At 36.9% G+C, this 21,704-nt stretch overlaps 1 protein-coding gene across 3 annotated transcripts in view; it reads left to right on the top strand.

Moving 5' to 3' along the window:
- Positions 1 to 20,767, top strand: part of emp2 (epithelial membrane protein 2) — a 29,542-nt gene extending 8,775 nt beyond the window's left edge. For 2 of the 3 annotated variants that reach the window (XM_058770959.1, XM_058770958.1), the window contains exons 2-5: positions 16,125 to 16,239; positions 16,646 to 16,742; positions 16,919 to 17,059; positions 19,253 to 20,767. In XM_058770959.1, the coding sequence (XP_058626942.1) occupies positions 16,162 to 16,239; positions 16,646 to 16,742; positions 16,919 to 17,059; positions 19,253 to 19,422 (486 nt within the window). In that variant the 5' untranslated portion in view covers positions 16,125 to 16,161 and the 3' untranslated portion in view covers positions 19,423 to 20,767. Of the gene's footprint in view, positions 1 to 464; positions 611 to 16,124; positions 16,240 to 16,645; positions 16,743 to 16,918; positions 17,060 to 19,252 lie in introns of those variants that run through there. The other variant, XM_058770957.1, reaches the window with a different exon arrangement.
- Positions 20,768 to 21,704: the final 937 nt, after the last annotated feature.

Raw genomic sequence — 21,704 nt, 5'->3', positions numbered from 1 at the left:
GCTGAATTTGGGGGGCGAAGCCGTTTCCTTTGAGAGTAAATCTCCTTGCTCCACTCTTCCTGCCGCTGGCCTCATTCTCAGTGAATGAGGCCAGGAACAGGCTAAGACTTTCCCCTGCACTCTTGGTCTTCTTCAACACCACAGAGAACGACATATAGACACACGCACAAACCACCAACCAAATCTGTCACACTCTCCTTCAAAATCACGTGACAATGAGCGGAAAAATAGATGTGTGAGACGTTCACAGCAGGTCGTTTCGGGACAAATGACATGCAGTGTTGACTTCTGAAGTCTTAAACCTTGTCCAGATTCAAAAGGAAGCATTCCACAATGAATTCTGTACATACTGTCAACACCTAATGCTTCCAGAAAGCTTCCCCTCCCACCCTTCCTCAGCACAGCACAGCACGTATTGAGTTCCAGACCACACCCAACAAGAGTTCTGGGCTGTTCAGGATTTTGGAGAGGAGGAGCGCGCACTTTTTCCTCATTTCACTACTACTACGTTTACCCTGCAGTCACGTTCACGCTTGCATCACTTCGTCTCCACGTCTGCCTGCCCTCTCCAAACTATACAATATTTGACCCTTTAGGCTTCTCTTCAGCGGTAAGTGTGAATCATAAGTAACTTTTTCTACATTCATGCAAACAGTTTTTAAGTGAGTCATAAAACACTTTGAGAGTATCACAGTATCTTTGATGTCTAGAAAATACGGGCTGGAGTAAGTAGGCAGTTGATTTATTGCTGTCTGAAAGGCTTTATTTATGTCTTTGAGACTTTATTGCCTGAAAATGTAAACTGAAGAGAGTTTGTGAGAAAAGGGGCGTTGGCGGTGATACTTCACTGATGAATCACCAGCTTATACTTATTACTAGACTTAACTTAATATTCTTAGACGTTTTGTTTACTTATAATCTTTTTAATTCTACTTCAAAGCAAGCAGGAGAATCTAGCTTGACTTCAGTTTTTAGAATAGAAAAGAGAGAAATGTTTTGAAAGAACACAATAGACCTGTACTTAAATCTCTTCAGTATTTGTTCTCGTGTTTGGCGGTTGTGCATTTTAAAATCATTTAGAGTGAAGTATCAACAACTTTATCTCCCATATCGCCCCCTGGTGAAAGCATGTCTTCTGGCTATAGTGTTTTTCAGATGTTTTCATAAGTCATATCTGAACTTATTCGAAATATGTAATTTTTCATATAAATTGTTTTTATATGATTTATAACAATATAAGAGGAACATTAGAGTATCGTTACGTGAAAAATGTGTCCTATATGTAATGTGTTTAACATAATATATTATTTATATATATATATATATATATATATATATATATATATATATATATATATATATATATATATATATATATATATATATATATATATATTTTTTTTTTTTCTTTAAACCGTTTGTATTCCAAACTTTCCTAAAAAAAATTCAGCAAACAATCATGTTCCAGTCAAAAGATGTTGTAGATTAAAAAAAAAAAAAAAAAATGGATGTAGGTATTCTGAAAAAAACATTAGATGTAGAGGGTGTGATGTTTTGTGCTTTACAAGGCCAAGCGTTGTTAATAACGTGGTGCTACAACTTGTTTTGAACATTTGATTAATTTTGCATGTGTGGCATTTCATCTCTCTCAGTTGAGTGTGTGTGAAAGATAGTCTCAGTGCTTTCTTGGTGGCACATTCCAGTGTGTTGCTCGTGGGACAGTTTTGGGGGTGGGGAGTGTGAAGTGTGTTCATGAGGTGCAGCCGTTTTCACTGGACTGGATTTCCGGATGCCCGTCTGCTCTGCTATTACAACACAAACACAGCCGCAGTGAGTGCCATAACTCAAACTGACCGATCAAAAGCCAAACCGCTCCAGGAAAGGATATATGCACGAGCCTTTAAAACACAGTGTGATGTATAGTCCGGTCACCATGAAAACTCATATCCACCATTATTTGAAACATATTTATCATCCTACTCACAGTTTGTGTAGTAGTCCAACCCATCCATACATCACCCACACTACAACTCTGTTGTGGTGGCCATTTCGCACCAACTCTCCTGTTGAGAGTCTGTGCTGGATGATTTGGACAAAGTGATGGCTTCTTTTCCATGTATTAATTTTCCATGCTGTAAAAGTGAGAGGTTTTTCCAGTTGCTTATTGACCAAGTTGTTTCCAACCTCAGTTTCTCTCTCTCTTTTGTTTTGGGTCGCTGATTGATCTAGCAGAACTGATGCCACTCAGAAATGTGCTGCTTGCAGGGATTTCCAAAGAATAGGTGGCGGGTTTTGTTTACGGATGGGTTGTTTCATTAGAATCTGTGCTGTCAACGTTTGGATCAGGAAATGCCTCTCCCTTTGGCTGAGCCAAATCTCTGGACACTTTTTTTTTTTTTTTTTAACCCTCACATCAAGCTCAGACTGACCAAGCTACAGAAGGGGGCGTGTGTCCCTTAATGTTTGTTAGAGACTGAAAACCCAAATCATGCATCTCTTTTATTTATTTATTTTTTAATAAAAAAATGCCAGTATGAAATGAATCCGTAACTAAACTAAATGACTCAGAACAGCATGTGAAACTATTGGACTGGATGTCCATACATATTTTCCTGATTTGATTCAGTTTGGATCCCATTTATTTGATTCTCAATCATTTGGGTGTGGGTGAGTTATAACATCGCCTTGGAATTATAAGGTTCTCTGCATTTTGAGCACTTTTGAGATATTGAGCTTCAAAGTTTTTGCGTTCCATAGACTTCTGTAGATAGAACCCTTTTTGTTTTCTAAAAAAAGGCCCAAACTGCACACACCTTACAAAAGAAACATCACATAATGTAAATAAGTTGTCACAGAATAAGAATATGTGAATAACTCCATTTTGCCAAAAATGTCAGATAGAACCTTATAATTCCAAGGCGACGATAATTTAAATTTTGCTTGTATATGATAGACATTCTTGCTGCTGTAAATTATATTTAAAAAGTTTCAGATTGAGTCAAATTGTCTTTGTAAACTGATTGTTTGAAAGTTCTGCTGCCTCATGAGTCATTCTTTTTGGGAATTATGATACATTGGTCACTCTGTTTTTTATATTTACTAAAAAGAACCGTCTCAAAGGAGTCATTTGTTGATGAATCATGCAAAATTGGTGGCTTTGTATAATTTTGATTCACCTTAAAGTACCGTCTCTTAAAAGTTATTTGTTAATTCATAATTGGACTACATTGGTCAAGTTGAATGTTTGTTTTTGTGTGGATAAATAGACTTTTTTTTATATTTAATCACATTCAATAGAGAATGCAAACTCATTTGTAGCTTGGGTAAAATGTGTTGTACACAGTCCATACCATGTACTAATATGGTACATGAAGCTGAAAATGTGGTTCTGCTCCTGTTTAACTCGACAGTTCATGTTCTCACTGGATTCTGAACTTTAGTTGAAGGGTGACTGAAAGGGACAGGGAGCTGTTTCCTAACTCTATTGCTATTGTTTCAGCAAAACTGTGACCATGAATTTCAGATACTTTAATCTTGCCATGAACTGCTAATGTGAGGATTCAGAAGATAGTATCAGATTATTGGAGTGTTCTCACCAACATAATGCTGTGAAAAAAGAGAAAAATGAAGCAGTCCTCTAAAGATGTTTCCATTGACTTGAGGCTTCGTAATCTTTTTGTTTTCACCAATTACAGAAAGAATAACACTGAAACTCATTCTACTCCAGTGATGGGTGGAATCCAGGGTCACTGTTGTGTCACAGACACAGTGGCTTGGAAAATGTGTGAATCGTAAAACCAGTCTGAGTCTTTGAGTCTGGGACGCTGTCATGTGTTTGCATGTTTTTTGGATTGAGACAATGAATTGCACATGTTACTGTGGATTTTGGTAGCCAAGTGTGCACAGGGGTGACACTGCTGAAGCTTAAAGCCCTGTTAGCTTATGAAAAACTCTACGAGGAGGTCTTACTTGAGATACCAGTCATACCAGAGATCCACACCAGCTTTAAACACAAGTACAACGCCATGTTTAGCAGTAAACAGTCACATTCCATGCTAATATAAGAGAGGAGAAGAAAACGACAGGGTCTCCTTGACAGACATGCACTTAGAGGCAAGAGGGGTATGTGCTCATGTGGGTGTGTGTCTGTATTGTCATGCCTTAAGGTGATGTGTAAACAGTAAATTTACTGTCATAAACTGCATTTTGTCGTCATTTGGAGAATCAGCGGGAGGTTGCATGAGTAAAGCGATAATTTTCATGTTAATGCCGTTTACCGATGATCTATACTACTAAACATACTATTTAGTTTAAAGAAACACTAAAGTCAATATGTTGGTCAATTCTTTCATTTTGTGAATTTAAGTACTGATAAGTATAATGTTAATTATTGATAACTATTAATTTTTTTTAAATTATAAAGAAAAAACAGAGGAGGGACTATTAGTGAAAACAGCGACTTAGAAATAGTGTAGAATCTTACGTATTTTTGATTCATTAATGCTCTAGGATTTCTTTTATTTAAAATATTTTTAAACCCTTAAATGTTTCCCCCCGAGATTTTTCGCAACAATGCATTTAATTGATGATAAAGTGACAGTAAAGACATGTATAATGTTACATTTATTTTAAATAAATGTTTTTCTTTTGAAATTTCCATTTATCAAAGAATCCTGAAAAGAATCACAGATTGTTTTCAACATTGATAAAAAAATAAAAATTTCTTGAACAGTAAATCAGCATATTATAATGATTTCTGAAGAATCATGTGACTGAAGACTGGGGTAATGATGCTGAAAATTCGGCTTTACCATCAAAGCTGAATAAATAAAAAAATGTAACATTTTAAAATATATATAAAAGTAGAAAACTATAATAATAATAATATTTTACAATTTTTTTTTTTACTGTATTTTAATCAAATAAATGCAGGTACTTTCCAAAACAAAACAAAACAAAACAAAAAAAAGAGTAAAAAACATTTAAAAAATCCTACAGACCCAAAACCCCAGAGTTTTGAATGGTAGTGTTTATGACCTTAGTCGGTCTGATTTTACTGTTTGAGAGCCTCAAAATTCTTCTCTTGTCTGTGGCTTTAGCACACTTAAGATTTAAAACTTGCTGCTAAGTGCACTGGACGCAACAAGAAACTCCTTGGGAGTAACAAGAGTTCTCTCTTCATCCCTGCTGAAAGATCAAAGGCGCTGCTGAGAATCCGGACAGTGTGTGAATGCATTAAACACAGCCGTCCTGATTCTCAGCAAGAGGGGTTGTCTGGATGTGGCCGCGGGGGTTCAGCAGCGTGTTTTTTGACAGATCCATGTGGGAGCTGTTACTCATGCTGGCGGCGTGTCATCAGTGGAATGCGATGTGAAAACAGGGCCTGGGGCACTGGAGCACGGTTGCTCTGCGGTAGAGCCATAGCAATGAGATGAAAGCCTATCAGCACCCAGTGCAGACTTTCAACCCAGCAGGCCATGCTGAGAGCCGAGCAGGACCCTACCGTGTGTGAATGAGGCTCCTCCTGAGATCAGCTGCTGCAGGAACACATGTGCCTTGCCAAAATACACTCCTTTTACAAAATGAGAAGTCCCTTGTGCCAAAACTGCCCAGAATGGTGTTGAAATATCTGTGGAGTTCCTCAGGGTTTTGTAATATGAACCTTAAGGCTTCGTACAAGTATAGCGTTCACACTGTACACGTCATTCTCGCTGGGAGTTTGTTTGCTTTTTTTCCTTTCCTTTTTTTGAGTCCAAGAATACTTTACTGGGTGGGGCTTAAAGATGATACCCAAAAGCAAGCTTTGTTTGTTCTGTACATTTAAACTTTATTTCAGGCAGCTTGCTAAAATTAGCAACTCTGGCTTTTGTGTTTTCTCCAAAAATATGTCTCGTGTTTCCATTCTTGTTCACAAGCACCAGTGGTACTGCAGGGGCTGAACAGTGGGGAAAAGATAATCAGAGACGTCAGTAACAGATCTGATTGTCAGCGTGTGTTCGGAGCTGTATAAATTAATTTCTTGCGACACTGTAGTAAATGTGAAGTGCAGTTGTTAATTTGAGGAGCTATTTCTATCTGACTCAAAAATGATTAGCTGGTGTAAGTGTAGTTTGGTAGAAGTGAGTTTGATTCAGGCATACTAAATAATATTCTTGTTCATTCTTTTTCATCAAATTTTCATAACTGGATCTTCCAGTGAAATGACTTCTCTCTGGTGATGTATGCTGGACTTCTCCAAACATTTAGTCTGTGTAAACCCAATCCCTTTCTTAAAATTGACTGTAAGCTCTCATTCATATCTGCCTGCATCTGATCAGCAACTGATAGATGGAACCAAGTCCCTGGCTTTTTTATTTATTTATTTATTTTTAAATCCATCTTTGATGTATGTCTATTTTGGTTTGACTTTAAGACATTGCATTAACTGGCAAAATATATTCACACATATTATTATGGCTTGAATTTTGTTTGGTTAAAATTGGTAGGATTGGGGGAAAATATTCACCATTCCTCCTCAAATGGTCCTGAATTGATTCGCCCAAAAGATATTTTTTAATTTATTTAAAATTGTTATATATTTTTAATTCAATTCATTATTAATAAATCTGCTAAAAAAGCATATAAAAGAATGGTTGCAAATTCTGCCATCATTTACATATCGTTCCAAATCTGTCTTTCTTTCAAAAAAGAATATATTTGAAAACTTGGTATTTTTTTGAATACAATGACAGTTAATGAGGTCCAATGCTGTTTGGACCCCAACATTCTTTAGAATATGTTTTTGTGTTCCACAGAAAAGGTTTGGAACAGCATGAGGGTGAGCAAATGGTAACAGAATTTTCCTTTTTTGGTGAACTATTTAAGACACACATGATTTAATATTACATGGTAAAGTGTGTGATATAGAATATTATTCTTGAAAAAAAGTATTGTGGGCAAAGAAAACAGAAGGTGACAGTATTCTGATCACATGACTGAAGTACCGCAGACGTGCCAAAGATGTGTGGCAGAGGTCTTCACATGTTTACTTGACTTTAAAATGATCCTTGCAGCAATTTGCAACACATACCCCAGATCACAGATCTTAGCGATTACCCAAGATGCCCCTGACAAATATGCTGTATGGCAATATGTGAGAAAATGCTTGTCGTGATGTCTTTGTGTAAACTGCAGCCATCAAACCTTACAAGAGGCCTGTTAGGAAATCAGTTAGATGAGACCCAGCAGGCACAATTCAGTGCTTAATTTTAACTTTATTGAGCAAGAACGGGTCTGCATTTAATTTATGACTGTATTTTAGAACAAACGCCCCTGTCCCTGATAGGATAAACATGAGTGCTTCAGTGGAAATGAGTCTGTGAGAATGCATTGATCTTAATTAAATTATTGTTTATTGCTTTAAGAATGCCTAGCACTTGCTGAGAAATGAAGATGTTGTTTATCCATGGCTGTTAACCTTCACGGCTTCACAACTGTTTCAGAGAACAGTTCTATTTAGCACATTTCCTTTCATCCTGGCAGTGAAGGACATCTACAATAAAAGGCGTGCATGGATTGAATCCACACTAAACTCTGTGCATCATCATTTCTTCCCATTTCTGATCCATTGCACGATTTTCTTCCCTTTTATCTGCATTCTCTCAGATCTCAGAGTGCGAGCTGGTCTCCGGACTGCGAAACAACCCATGAACGGTTTGTTACCTTTGGGCTGACATTTTAAACCGCAGACCATGTCAAACGTACACACTAAAACACTCCCCCTCATATCCCTCGTTTACTTTGAGGTTTTCCCTCTAGCTCAGCATTGGTAGTTAGGGTCAGGTTAGGTCAAACCGGGCGGTAACATTTTCTGCAGTTCCCATTTGCATGTTTTTGTCATCATTTATTGATTTATTTAACAACTGTTGTATTATCTGGACTTCATGAGCAAAATATTTGCACCAGACATAATTCATAAAACATTTTATCCTTTGGATTTGGCTCAATGATCTGTTTCCTGAGCAGAGTTATGGATATCTGACTGCGTCATGTTACTGAGGAACATTCCTTTCCGTGAGTTCATGCTGCTTCTGTTTAAATGCTGCAGGAGGAACAATGACGCACAATGAAATGGGAGTAATTGTCAGATTGTCTTTGCATTATCTGCTGCCTTTGATGTCACCGCTCAGGATAGTCAATAGTGAAGGCCTTTTTTTTTTTTTTTTTTTTTTTGTGGTCACTGGCAGTTTGGGGCACTGAATCTCCACAAAATGTTTCAAAATCAACAAAAGTTAAAAAGGTGTGTGTGTGTATATATATATATATATACACACACACACACACACACACACACACACACACACACACACACACACACACACACACACACACACACACACACACACACACACACACACACACACACACACACACACACACACATATACACACACATACACACACATATACACACATATACACACACATACATATACATATACATATACATATACATATACATATATACATATACATACACATACACATATACACATGGCCATATCGGCACCCTTGGTAAATATGATCAAAGAAGGCTGTGAAAATTAATCTGCACTGTTAATCCTTTCGATCTTTTATTTAAAAAATTCACTAAAAATCTTTCATTGGATAATAAGAGTTTAAAATGGAGGGAAATATCATTATGAAATAAATGTTTTTCTCAAATACACGTTGTACACAATTATTGGCACCCCCAGAAATTCTTATGAGTAAAATATCTCTGAAATATATTCCCATTCATATTCACAATTTTGAGCACTCCAGGGTGATTATGAACATGAAATTATCCAGCCATGGCTTCCTGTTTCACAGAAATGTAAATAGGTGGGAAAACAGCCCAAATTCCCTTAATCATCCATCACAATGAGAAAAACCAAAGAATATATTTCTGATGTGCAGCAAAAGATAATTGAGCTTCACAAATGAGTGAAGTGGCTTTAAGAAAAGAGCTAGAGCAGTGAAAATTCCCATTTCCACCATCAGGGCAATAATTAATCAGAATGAGCTTTATTGCCAGGTATGTTTACACACATGAGGAATTTGTTTTCGTGACAGAAGCTTCTACAGTGCAACAAAATGACAGCGACAGAACAAAAAACACAGATACAATTTTTTCTTTTTTAAATTTAAAAATAAAACAAGTAAATAAGAAATAAAAATATACAAATTGACAATTGTATGTACAGGTACGTATATATAGGTATGTGCTGGATGTGAGGGGTCCAGAGTGATTTTGCCAGCCCTTTTGCTCACTCTGGATGAGTACAGTTCTTGGAGAGTGGGAAGGGTTGTACCAATTATTCGCTCAGCAGTCCGGACCACCCTCTGTAGTCTTCTGAGGTCAGATTTGGTAGCTGAGCTGAACCAGACAGTTATTGAAGTGCAGAGGACAGATTCAATGATGGCGGAGTAGAACTGTTTCAGCAGCTCCTGTGGCAGGTTGAATTTCCTCAGCTGGCGAAGGAAGTACAACCTCTGCTGGGCCAATGGAGTCTATGTGAATGTCCCACTTCAAGTCCTGGGAGATGGTGGTGCCCAGGAACCTGAATGACTCCACTGTCGTTACAGTGCTGTCCATGATGGTGAGTGGGGGGAGTGCAGGGGGGTTTCTCCTGAAGTCAACGATCATCTCCACTGTTTTGAGCGTGTTGAGCTCCAGGTTGTTAAGACTGCACCAGACAGCCAGCTCCTTAATCTCCTGTCTGTAAGCAGACTCGTCACCGTCCTGAATGAAGCCAATAAGTGTGGTGTCGTCTGCAAACTTCAGGAGCTTGACAAAGGGGTCTTTAGATGTGCAGTCGTTGGTGTAGAGCAGGGATCCTCAAATCTGGCCCACGAGATCCACTTTCCTGCAGAGTTTAGCTCTAACCCTAATCAAACACACCTGAGCATGCTAATCAGTGTCTTCAAGATCATTAGAAAATCACAGGTAGGTGGGTTTGATAAGGGTTGGAGCTAAACTCTGCAGCAGATTGGCCCTCCAGGGAAAGATTTGAGGAACCCTGGTGTACAGGGAGAAGAGTAGTGGGGAGAGGACGCAACCCTGGGGTGCGCCAGTGCTGATCGTACTGATGTTGGATGTGTATTTTCCCAGCCTCACTAGCTGCTGCCTGTCTGTCAGGAAGCTGGTGATCCACTGACAGACGGCGGTGGGCACGGAGAGCTGAGTTAGTTTGGGCAGGAGGAGGTTTGGAATGATTGTGTTAAAAGCTGAGCTGAAGTCCACAAACAGGATCCTCACATAAGTCCCTGGTCTGTCTAGATGTTGCAGAACAAAATTAATCATTTCCAATCAACATAAAATGTTATGAAGCTGCCTGGAAGAGGACGTGTGTCTATATTGTCCTAATGCTCGGTGAGAAGGAGAGTTTGAGTGGCTAAAGACTCTCCAAGGATCACAGCTGGAGAATTTCAGAAAATAGTTGAGTCTCAGGGTCAGAAAACCTTTTTAAAAAATATTGTCAAACAGCACCTACATCACCACATGTTGTTTGGGAGGGTTTCAAGAAAAATTCTCCTCGCTCATCCAAAAACAAACTCCAGCATATTCAGTTATCAGACACGACTGGAACTTCAAATGGGACTGGCTTCTATGGTCAGATGAAACTCAAAAATGAGCTTTTTAGCAGCAAACACTCAAGATGGGTTTGGTGAACACAGGGATAAAAAGTACCCCATGTGTACAATGAAATATACTGCTGTATTTTTGATGTTGTGGGCCTATATTTCTGCTGGAGGTCCTGGACATCTTGTTTAGACACATGGCATCATGGATTATATCAAATACCAACAGATAAAAAATCAATAAGTGACTGACTCTATTAGAAATCTTATAATGGGCCATGTTTGGATCTTCCAACCGTACAATAATCCAAACACAAACCTCAAAAACAACACAAAAATGGGTCACTGAGCACAAAACCAAGCTTCTGCTGGCCATTCCAGTCCTCTGACCTGAACCCTGTAGAAAATGAGTGGTGAACTGAAGAGAAGCACCAACATGGAGCTGGGAATCTAAAGGGTCTGGAGTGATTCTGGATGAAGGAATGGTCTCTGATATCTTGTCAGGTGTTCTCTAACCTCATCAGGCATTATAGGAGAACATTTAGAGCTGTTAAACTGGCAAATGGAGGTTTCAAAAAGTATTGAATAAAAGGATGGCGTTAATTGTGTCCAATGTGTATTAGAAAAAAACATTTATTTCATAATGATATTTCCCCCCATTTTAAATTCTTATTATCCAATGAAAGGTTAAGATTTTTGTGAATTATTAAAAAAAAAAAAAAAAAAAGGATTAACAATACAGATTAATTGTCACAGCCGCCTTTGAACATATTTACCAAGGGTGCCAATATTTTTGGCCATGACTGTGTATATCATTTAATAAATATTTTTTTCTTTTTTCTTGTTTGTATTTAGACTTGTTTTTTTTTCTCAATGCATTATTAAAATGTTAAAAAGAAGACCATAATTATACTGAAATAAGTCTAAAAATAAAATGTACTGTTATCTTTCACTGGTTACAATAATCAGTAATGATTCATGTATCAGCCACCTTAAATGGACCACTGCTGTTTAGCAGCCAATTAGCATTCACATTACAATTATAGTTGAAAGCGCTCTATTGACATGATTCCCAAATGAATCAACATTTAACTGAATCAGAATGTAAACAAATCTGCTAATCCGTTCCAATATCCGACTCTGGTCATAAATGATGTAAGGTATACACATGCCCTGGATTAAAGCTGCAAAGCTTTGCTGGATGGCATTGAAGCTTTCCTTCTCATCTCAATCATTTGTTCCATGACACCAGTTTCTGTTTTCAGCAGTGGCCGACTTGGAAGTCTGCTGGAGACTGTGGCTTTCATGAAAAAATGACATTAAAAGTGAAACTCATGTCAGCGTTTTCCACCAAGCTTAGGGGAAATGAGCAGGGGCTCCATAGAGTTTACACACACACACTCCGATGCAGACATTTCCCAGTGCAGAAGTAAGTCGACATGGCTTATCTGCTACCTTTTAAAGCGCTGACTCCAATTAATTTACTAATGATGGTTTGTAAATTCTCTGGAAACCTCTAGGCTTGGGAGGTATGGCTGTCATTATCATCCCGCAGGATTGTAACATGGCAAACTGAAACTTCACAGCCAGTTTCCAAGACAAACGCTCATAGGTTTTCATGTCTCAGCCTATATGAGCTTTAACGGGGCCTCAGCTCCACAACTCTATTATAAGGCTGAGCTAAATGCTGGAATATTTTTTTGTGCAGCTGTAGTACAGATGTCTGTGATTTGACCTGAGCCTGACTGATTGACCTAATGTACAGAAATGACATATTTATTCATTATCCACATTTAAAAGCCACACAAGGTGTCTAGATTGTATGTTCAGTTTTTGCGGTTGTTCTGCCCTCACTTGTTTCATTTATATAGACATAATCCAAATCCATCATTTTAAAGGGATATATCAGATTCAATTCAAGTTCAGCAGTGTTGTTTTAAGTATTATTTATTTACTATAGCATTTATTTTGATATTTTCAGTTTAATTTTAGTTTGTTTAAATTATAGTAGTTTTAGTTATTTGTAATATTACTATTTAGGTTACATTTTATTGTTATTTTACTTTTTATATACACAAGGTAATTTCTGATTTTCACCTAGTACAATGTTTTTCATTTTATATTTAGATTACATTTCATTTCATAACAAAAATGTTTTAATAGTTTTAAATTTAGGTTTTGTTAACAGTATTAACCCCAGGCCAATTTTGAAGGATTTGAAAGTAGAAATGTGAAACTATAAACTATATATATTTTTATAAAAGCACTTCTATTAATTGTTCTGTTAAAACATGTACATATGAGCTGTAAAACGGTTTTAATTTCAATTTTTACGTTACCCTTTAAAGTTTTAGGCTTTATGTTGTGATGGAATGTTTTGGAATGTAAAATTAAAAATACAGTTGACTATAACTTACACAGAAAATGCTGGTAAGCAAATTATGTGTTAAATATAACATGCATACTGTTTTTCAAAATGCCGATAGAGCTTAAATTGTACTGAACATGGCGTTTTCCTGTAAGACCCGTGTGGTCGTGGTATCGCTTCTTTTGACGGTTACAGGTACACCGTTCCTGTGAAGACTGAAGTGAATCACCCGTGAAGCTGATTCCACGCTTGCCGTTGGCTTCGGTGAACCTCTACAGTAGATCTTTTGTTCCTGAAAGGCCTGAGGGGACTGTGCACAGACGATTATCCTTCTGTGTAGCCAACATACAATTTTCAGTATGTTCTTCCGCGTGTATTCTGTGTTTGGTGGGCCTCTGTCTAGTCAAAGGGTTTCATTTTCCTCACTTTTTAACCATCTACAGGAATTTTCTTCCTTAATTTCCCACCATTCACAGTGACATAAACAACAAAACACTGGTTCTCTGTGTGTTAAATGCCACATTTGCGCCATTATGGATTTCAGCAAATTAACAGACGCCGCCTAGCAGCTCTTGGAAATGCAGTGATCCTAACAGACTGCTACTATGAAAAATGCATGAAGGAGTAACTTTAAGACCTTAATTAAGAAAGTTAAGTAATCTGGTGGTTTCTTTATAACTACTTGATTTCTCTTGAATCCTTTTTGAAGCTTGAAAGCTTAAATCTCCAAAATATTCAAAGTTTTTTTTTTTTTTTTTTAAATCTCAGAATCATCTGCTCAACACATTTCCTACTTCAGATCACAGATTTTTGGACAGCGTGTTTTGAGTTTTTGGTCTCACGTTCCTCCTCCCTTGGCTCCTCCCCTTCCAGCCCTCTACGCCCCTCAGTACAACACAGGAAGGCAGCTGAAGAGAAAATTAAGACCATGTGTGGACCAAATACACAATATGCTACGATTTAATGAGACCAGCCTCCCACTTTACGCTCTACAAAGACAGACAGCTAATGTACAGCCTGAGGGGATGAAGGTCTCCAGAGGATTTCCACTACAGGCTCTGAATAAATAACCAACATAGTCAGTCTTTATTAATGCCTACACTTCATTTTGTTCCCAGTATCTTCCCTGACCTTAGAAGAAACTGTGAAAGTTAAAAAAGAGAGGATTTTCAGGCCTGTGTTTGTAGAGTCTGCTCTGAGAAACTTATACTAGATGAGCGTCATCCTGTTCCCTCCCACATTGTGCCTCCCTTCTGTACTAAGGCTGGCTTCCTCTTCCGACTCGGGTCTCTTTTAGTATGACCGTGTTGGCTAAAGCTTTCTGGCTCGGTTGTGAGCGGTAGGTTTCTTTGCTTTCTTTAAGATAAGCTCACACATTCTCAAACAATCATTTTCCCGCCTAAACTCTTCATTGCTCAAATGCCACACCCTGTCTCCCACATCCCATCTTAAAGAGATAGTTTACCCACAAATGAAAACTCTGCCATTATATTCACTTCCACATGTTGTTCCAAACCTGTTTGACTTCTTGTCTTTGACACCAAAGGAGAAGTTAAGCAGGATATCCAGTTTTTTTTCTACAAGTTGTGAGTGGGGATGTCAGACAGATAGATAGATAGATAGATAGATGGATAGATGGATATTCCCCACTCGATGCTTCTTAATAATTATGGAGAGTTTTCGCATCTTGGCTCAATGGCGCCACCTCAGCTCAGATTCGTACACCTGGAGCAAAACAGCTTCATCTTAATTAAGATAGTAGTTATTGTTGATCTGGTTGTGTATAAGCTCTATATTAAGGAAACTGATTAAATGAGGAAGACTTTAAAGGAGGAAAACATCATCTTTAACTGCTGATCATATCATTGTTTTCTTTTAGTATGTTCATTTACCTCCTTCTGTATCCCTTTTTTATTACCAAGAAAAAACCCAGAGATTTTTGTTATTTTCTGGACACTACATCTGTTAAATCCTTCAGTCATACGTCTGTTCCTGCTGCAGTAAGCCTTGCGTAAACTAGTCTTGTATTTCAGAGTTTACAGTTCTGTTTGTGTATCTGGTTAACATACCTAAGTGTCTTAAATAAAATTATGTAAATCTAAAGGATTTTGTATCGTAGCAAATAGATAAAACCCTGTTCACCACATATGGTTTTTGCGACATGTATTTTACAGACAGTGCTGAGGTGATATAGTCCTTAGGGGTGTCTTTTTAAAAATTTATTGTATCCTCAAGTACTGAGCATTAAAGCACTTCAGAGCAAAAAATGGGTTTCTCACCTCCAGTATAAACTTACACCCACTATACAAGGTGAAGGAGGAAAAAAAGCCATTCATAAATGGCTCGGAGCGGCTGTGGTGCAGGCTGAGATGTATAGGCTGTCTGTATGTGGCCATAGTGCGGTGAATCATGGGAAGCTAAATTAGCAGCTGATTCTGAGGCTCACGTGTGTGAAACCTGCGTGAGGTTTTAGACTTGGCTCCTATCTACTTGAATGATCAATAAAATCGGATAAAATCATAAATGTAGCTTCTTAAACTTGAATCACACTAAAAACATTTTATTAAATAATATCAAATGGTTTGTATTTTGCATGTTTTAATCTGTGTGACATTTTATTTGATTTTAATTTGCTGGGTTAAACATTATTGGTGCAAAACTGAAATAGGTAACTAATAACATAATTGCTAACACATTACAAAAATATCCCATTAGTTAATGTTAATGTATTAACAATCTGTTCATTTGTTAATTCACGTTAACTCGGGTCCATTACATAATATTAACACATTCTGGTAGTATTGGTAATAATTTCAAATTTACATTAAGATTGTTACATGCTTTGGGGGTATTTGTCATTGTTAACTCATGTAATGTACTTAACTAAGTTAACAGGAACCTTATTGTAAAATGTTAACAAATAATTAAAAAATAATGTTTATCTTTTTTATTTCTTGTCATTGGTGTAAAAAACAAATACTTGTGGATAAGTACTTCCAAGGTCAAAGTGCATAATAAGAGGCTGTTCGAATGGGCACATGGTGATTTTCCCACCAAGATAAGCAGAAAACAGCAGTTCCCGTTCTCAGTCTCAGCTTTGTATTTATTAAACAGGATTTTTATAACATTCTTGTGTCTTCCTTTTCCCCTCCAGAGTCTCCTGCTTTTGATTTTCTGTTCCACCATCAGCCATGTTGATTATTTTGGCCTTCATCATCCTCTTCCACATCACCTCAGCAATACTACTCTTCATAGCAACCATCAGAAATGTAAGTTGATCTTTTTCAGTGGTTTTTTTTTTATTAGTCTACTATAAGCACTATTACTGCTCAGTGTTATTGTTAGGAATTTCGGCACAAAACTCGGTTTAACTCATCTAGCACCATTTCTGCTTAGGTTAGTTCAAATAATCTGTTGATCTACAACAGCGTGTACTGTAAAATGTACTGCTGCTATAACAGTTGTATGCATTTTATTTAAGAAATACACTTATGGTATGTATGTTATGTATGTTATGTATGTATGGTATGTATGTATGTATGTTTCTAATAAAAACCTGCAAACCTTATATGGATTTTACAAAATTATCTTTAAAACACAGTATCATGAAAAAGGGACATTTCTTTTTTTCTCCGAGTTTATATTCTGTCAATATATATTCTCCACCTTTTCAAGGTATGGTGGGTCTGGAAGGATTACACCTTAGATCTCTGGTATCACTGCAACTCCACAGGCTGTTATGATATACCAAACAGTGCAACCACTGAAGCAGGTAAGCCTTGAATGTCGTAAAATCTAAGTCAAATATAACCACCATTTACTTTGGTCAGAGAGAAATGTCATACAGTATAAATGCTTGTGTTAATGGCATTGTTTAACGTTGTTTATTGATAAAAGCTGGCCAGAAGAAAACACTTATTGCCTCTTGGTTCTCTTCCTCTTTATCAGCCTATCTTCAGACTGTCCAGGCCACCCTGATACTGGCCACTATCTTGTGCTGTGTGGGTTTCTTTGTCTTCATCCTTCAGCTCTTCCGTCTGAAGCAGGGCGAGAGATTTGTCTTCACGGCCATCATCCAGCTCTTGTCTGGTGAGTTCATGCCCACAGTATATATTTTGGAATCATTGTTAGCAGCACAATTGCTGTTTCTTATTGTCTATGTACTATGCAAAGAAAATGTACAATAAGTCATTCATTACTCAAAATTGAGTAATCAATTGAGTAAAACCTTGAAGTATTTGTACTGTTATTTTCATGCCATCTTTTTATTCTGTAAAATGCTTCAGCTTTGAAGGGCTTATTTTGTAAGACAGGACACAGGAAAACTTTTACCATTTTTATCACAAGTACATCTAAAGAATTAGTTCATACAAAACTGAAGTGTTACTCACCCTCAGATCATCCAAGATGTAGATGATTTTGTTTCTTCAGAAATATATCAGAATTGGAGAAATTTTGCATTACATCAGTTGCTCACTCTGCAGTGAATGGGTGCCGTCAGAATGAGAGTCCAAACAGCTTATAAAGACATCACTATAATCCACAAGTAATTCACACGACTCCAGTCCATCACTTAATGTCTTGTGAAGCGAAACCTTGCATGTTTGTAAGAAACAAATCTGTTATATCCACTTCAAACTGTTTCTTCCAGCTAAAACATGAGTCCTGTATTCATAACTAAAATAGTCAAAAACAGTTTTAAACAAATATGTAGATGGACTGATGTTAGAGGACAACAGGTGATTCACATGTTGAGCATTAAAATGGATTAATGTTAAAACACCTTGATGCTTTTCACTTCACAAGACATTAATTGATGAACTGGAGTTGTGTGGCTTACTTGAAGATTGTGATGTTTTTATCAGCTGTTTGGACTCATTCTGACGGCACCCATTAACTACGGAGAATCCATTAGTCAGCAACTGATGTAATGCTGCATTTCTCCAAATCTGTTCCAATAAGGAAACAAACTCATTAAACTCATCTCGGATGACCTCAGATTTGTATTTTTGGGTGAACTATTCCTTTAGAAAATCTTTTGTGTATATAAAATGTTTGTTGAATCTTGAATCTTTATCTGTTAAGTAATAGCCTGTGAGCCGTGAAGGGATAGTTCACCCAAAAATGAAAATTCTGTCATTAATTACTCACCCTCATGTTGTTTCAAATGAGTAAGACCTTCATTCATCTTCAGAACACACATTAAGATATTTTTGATTAAATCCGAGTTTTCTTACCCTTCATAGACAGCAAGGGTAGTACCATGTTCAAGGCCCAGAAAGGTAGCAAGGACATCCTTAAAATAGTCCATGTGACATCAGTGGTTCAACCGTAATTTTATGAAGCTACGAGAATAATTTCTGTGAGAGAACTAAAATAACAACTTTATTCAACAATTTCTTCTCTTCCGTGTCATTCTCCGCTGCGCATTCACAAAAGTACCATGACGCATGCGCCGTTCAGTTTACAAGCAGAGGAAGATGCACGCAAACATCATCATTCGTAAACATGTCTGAAGATTTCAACAGAGAGGATGACTTGCAATTTTTTTACCCAGCCTTACTTATTTGAACCAGAATATACTGACGATGAACTAAGAGAGATGGACGTTCTACCTCGGAATACTGAAGGTCTGGTAACTTTGGCCGCTTTCTTTGGTCAAGGCCCACCCAAGAGGCCATATGACAGACAGGTAAAGCAACCAATCACGTTTTGTTTTGTGCTGCGTCATGTTTAGAGGCGTGGAAATGTCCCCACAGTAACAGACCGGTGTACATTCACGAGCATTTATGCTGAGAACCTCGCATACTTTTAAGAATTTAGCATTTAGTCGATCGTGATGCAAACAATGTAAACAAAACAGCTTACTATTTCGACCAGACGGTTTCGTGTAGTTTCCAGGCGGACCGTTAAAGAGTGCGACACGCTCGTCTCCCTGAAATCCTGTAGAATTCAACCAATCAGATGACGACTTCGAACTCGCTGAAGTGTTTCCAAGAACGTATTTTTTGTAGCTGCGTAAAATTATGGTTGAACCACTGATTTCACATGGACTATTTTAATGATGTCTTTACTACCTTTCTGGGCCTTGAACATGTCAGTTGTGTTGCTGTCTATGGAGGGTCAGAAAGCTCTCAGATCTCATCAAAAATATCTTAGTGTTCCGAAGACGAACAAAAGTCATACGGGTTTGGAACAACATGAGGGTGAGTAATTAATGACAGAACTATCCCTTTAAATACTACCAACCAACTGTAAATTGCCCTTTTTTTCCTTCCCCAGCTTTCTGTGTGATGACCGGTGCATCCATCTACACAGCAGAGCACTTAAACTTCAAAGAGAAGAGTTTTAAGAATGGAGAATACGGATACTCCTTCGTCGTGGCCTGGGTTGCGTTCCCCATGCTGCTGCTGAGCGGCTTGATGTATCTAGTGCTAAGAAAACGCAAATAAAGCACAACACACCACCTCACTAGCTGCCACCAGCTTAGCCAAGAGACTTTATTTGTAATGATACTTGTTTTTATATGTAGATTAAATACTTGCCAAAGTTAGAATGAAGTAGATGATCTTATAATATTAATCACTGCATACTGGAAACTTAATTAGATTTTATTCATAGTATGTCACTCTTTTTTTTTTTTTTTTTTTTAATCTTGATGTGTATAATTTAGCTCTACCTGCCCAGTAAAAGAAGTGCTGTGATTTAGAGAAATAAAATATGGCGTGGAAAAAAGACGAGAGTGGGAGATATAATAGGACATATTTATAACGTGGAACCACTATGGGCTCAACATGTATTCATACACAATGCATGATGTGAAATTGACCTTATATGTAACACTTAGTGTGTAGTAAATAACATGCTAGTGTGATGTTTCCTGGTCATTATTTGTGCCTGGGGAAAAAGTCATTCAAAACTAAATCTGAATGAAATATTGTGCTGCCAGTTTGCTGAGCACTATATCATACTTGAAGCTGAACAAATTATCAATATTAGTGGCACAATGTGTTCTTGTGTATAGTTTTTTTTTTTTTTTTTTTTTTTGTAAAATAGTCTTTTAGTGTTAACTAATTATATTGCATGTTTTTGTATTTGTTTGCAGCATTTAAGTTGAAATCACTATTAACAAGTACAGATTTGTAGTTCTTTTAGGCATTCTGTTTGATTAGGGCAGTGGTTCTCAAACCTGTCCTGGGGACCCCCAGCCACTGCACATTTTGTATGCCTCTCTCATAGGCCACATCCATTTTAAGTCTTGCAGACTCTACTAATGAGCTGTGTTAAATGAGGGAGACATACAAAATATGCTGTGGTTGGGGGTCCCCAGGACAGGTTTGAGAACAACTGGATTAGGGCACGGGATTTATGTCATATTCATGCAAATAACCTTAAGATGATGGTGTTGGTGAAGCACACCAATGGTTTTGGTTTTCCTTTCTTATGTAATCATTTCGTTTTCAAATCTGCTATGGAATAAGAAGCAATTAGCTAATATTATTTAGGCGAAAGTGAAGTTAAGCTGTATTTATTAAGACTAACTGCATTGTTGCTGTTAATATTTTTTGTAATGAAGTATTATATCAACAGGCCTGAACATGTTTGTTTAATGCTTAATTTTCAGAAGGTTTTAATGAATATTAGTGAAGGCTTTTGTAATTGGAATGAAACCACAATGGCAGCTTTGTTTTTAAATGTCTGCTGAGTTGTTCAGGTCAGGTTTGTTTCTGGAGACTGATCCCCACCAAGGGCTCAATATTGTTCTTTTTTTAATCAAATAAATGTATTTTACATTAACGAACGGTTTGTGACTTTCTGTTCTGATGTACAGCAAATACCGCTGGATCAATCTCAAAATATGGCCGTAAATATGATCTGAGGCATTTTAGTCATGAAAAAATTTCAAATGTTAAAAAATCATTCAAAATAATATTGCCAAAATATTACATATGTACATAACATTTTATGGTAACACTTTACAATGAGGTGTCATTTGTTACCATTAACTAATGTATTAACTAACATGAACAAACAATGAACAATGCATTTATTACACTGTTTATTAATCTTTGTTAATGAAAATACAGTTGTTCATGTTAGTTCTCAGTGCATTTACTAATGTTAACAAGCACAACTTTAATAATGCATCAGTAAATGCTGAAATTAACATTAACTAATATTAATAAATGCTGTAGAAGTATTGTTCATTCTTAGTTCATGTTTACTAATGTTGTTAACTAATGAACCTTATTGTAAAGTGTTACCCATTTTATGTTATAAAGCATTTATTTGACTCTCTCTCTATAAATAACTCCATCCCTTAGTTTAATGCAAATGTCACTTCTATTACATTTCCAATTATTTATTTTTTTACTCATTTTTTTCCAGGTTAAGCATTAATGTAAGATACAAAGTGTGCAAAACAAAGTCACTAATTATAATAATCTAGTGGAATGTTTTAATGTCATTCAGTGTTGGAAATTAGTGTTCTCAAAATGAAATTGTTGTGGAACAGTACTTTCAAGCATAACGTTCAAAAGAAGGCAAGACTGTTCAAATGTGATCAGCTATTTCCCCATTTCAAAATATGAAGTTATACATTTACTACTGCTGTCAAGCAATTAATCGCATCCAAAATAAAAGTTTTTATTTACATATCTGTGTGTACTGTGTATATTTGTTATGTACAGGTGCTGGTCATATAATTAGAATATCATCAAAAAGTTGATTTATT

Source organism: Onychostoma macrolepis, chromosome 03, assembly GCF_012432095.1.
Source record: "Onychostoma macrolepis isolate SWU-2019 chromosome 03, ASM1243209v1, whole genome shotgun sequence".
NCBI classification, from domain to species: domain Eukaryota; kingdom Metazoa; phylum Chordata; class Actinopteri; order Cypriniformes; family Cyprinidae; genus Onychostoma; species Onychostoma macrolepis.
Note: the sequence above shows the minus strand (reverse complement) of the source record. Positions and strands in the feature narration are given on the sequence as shown.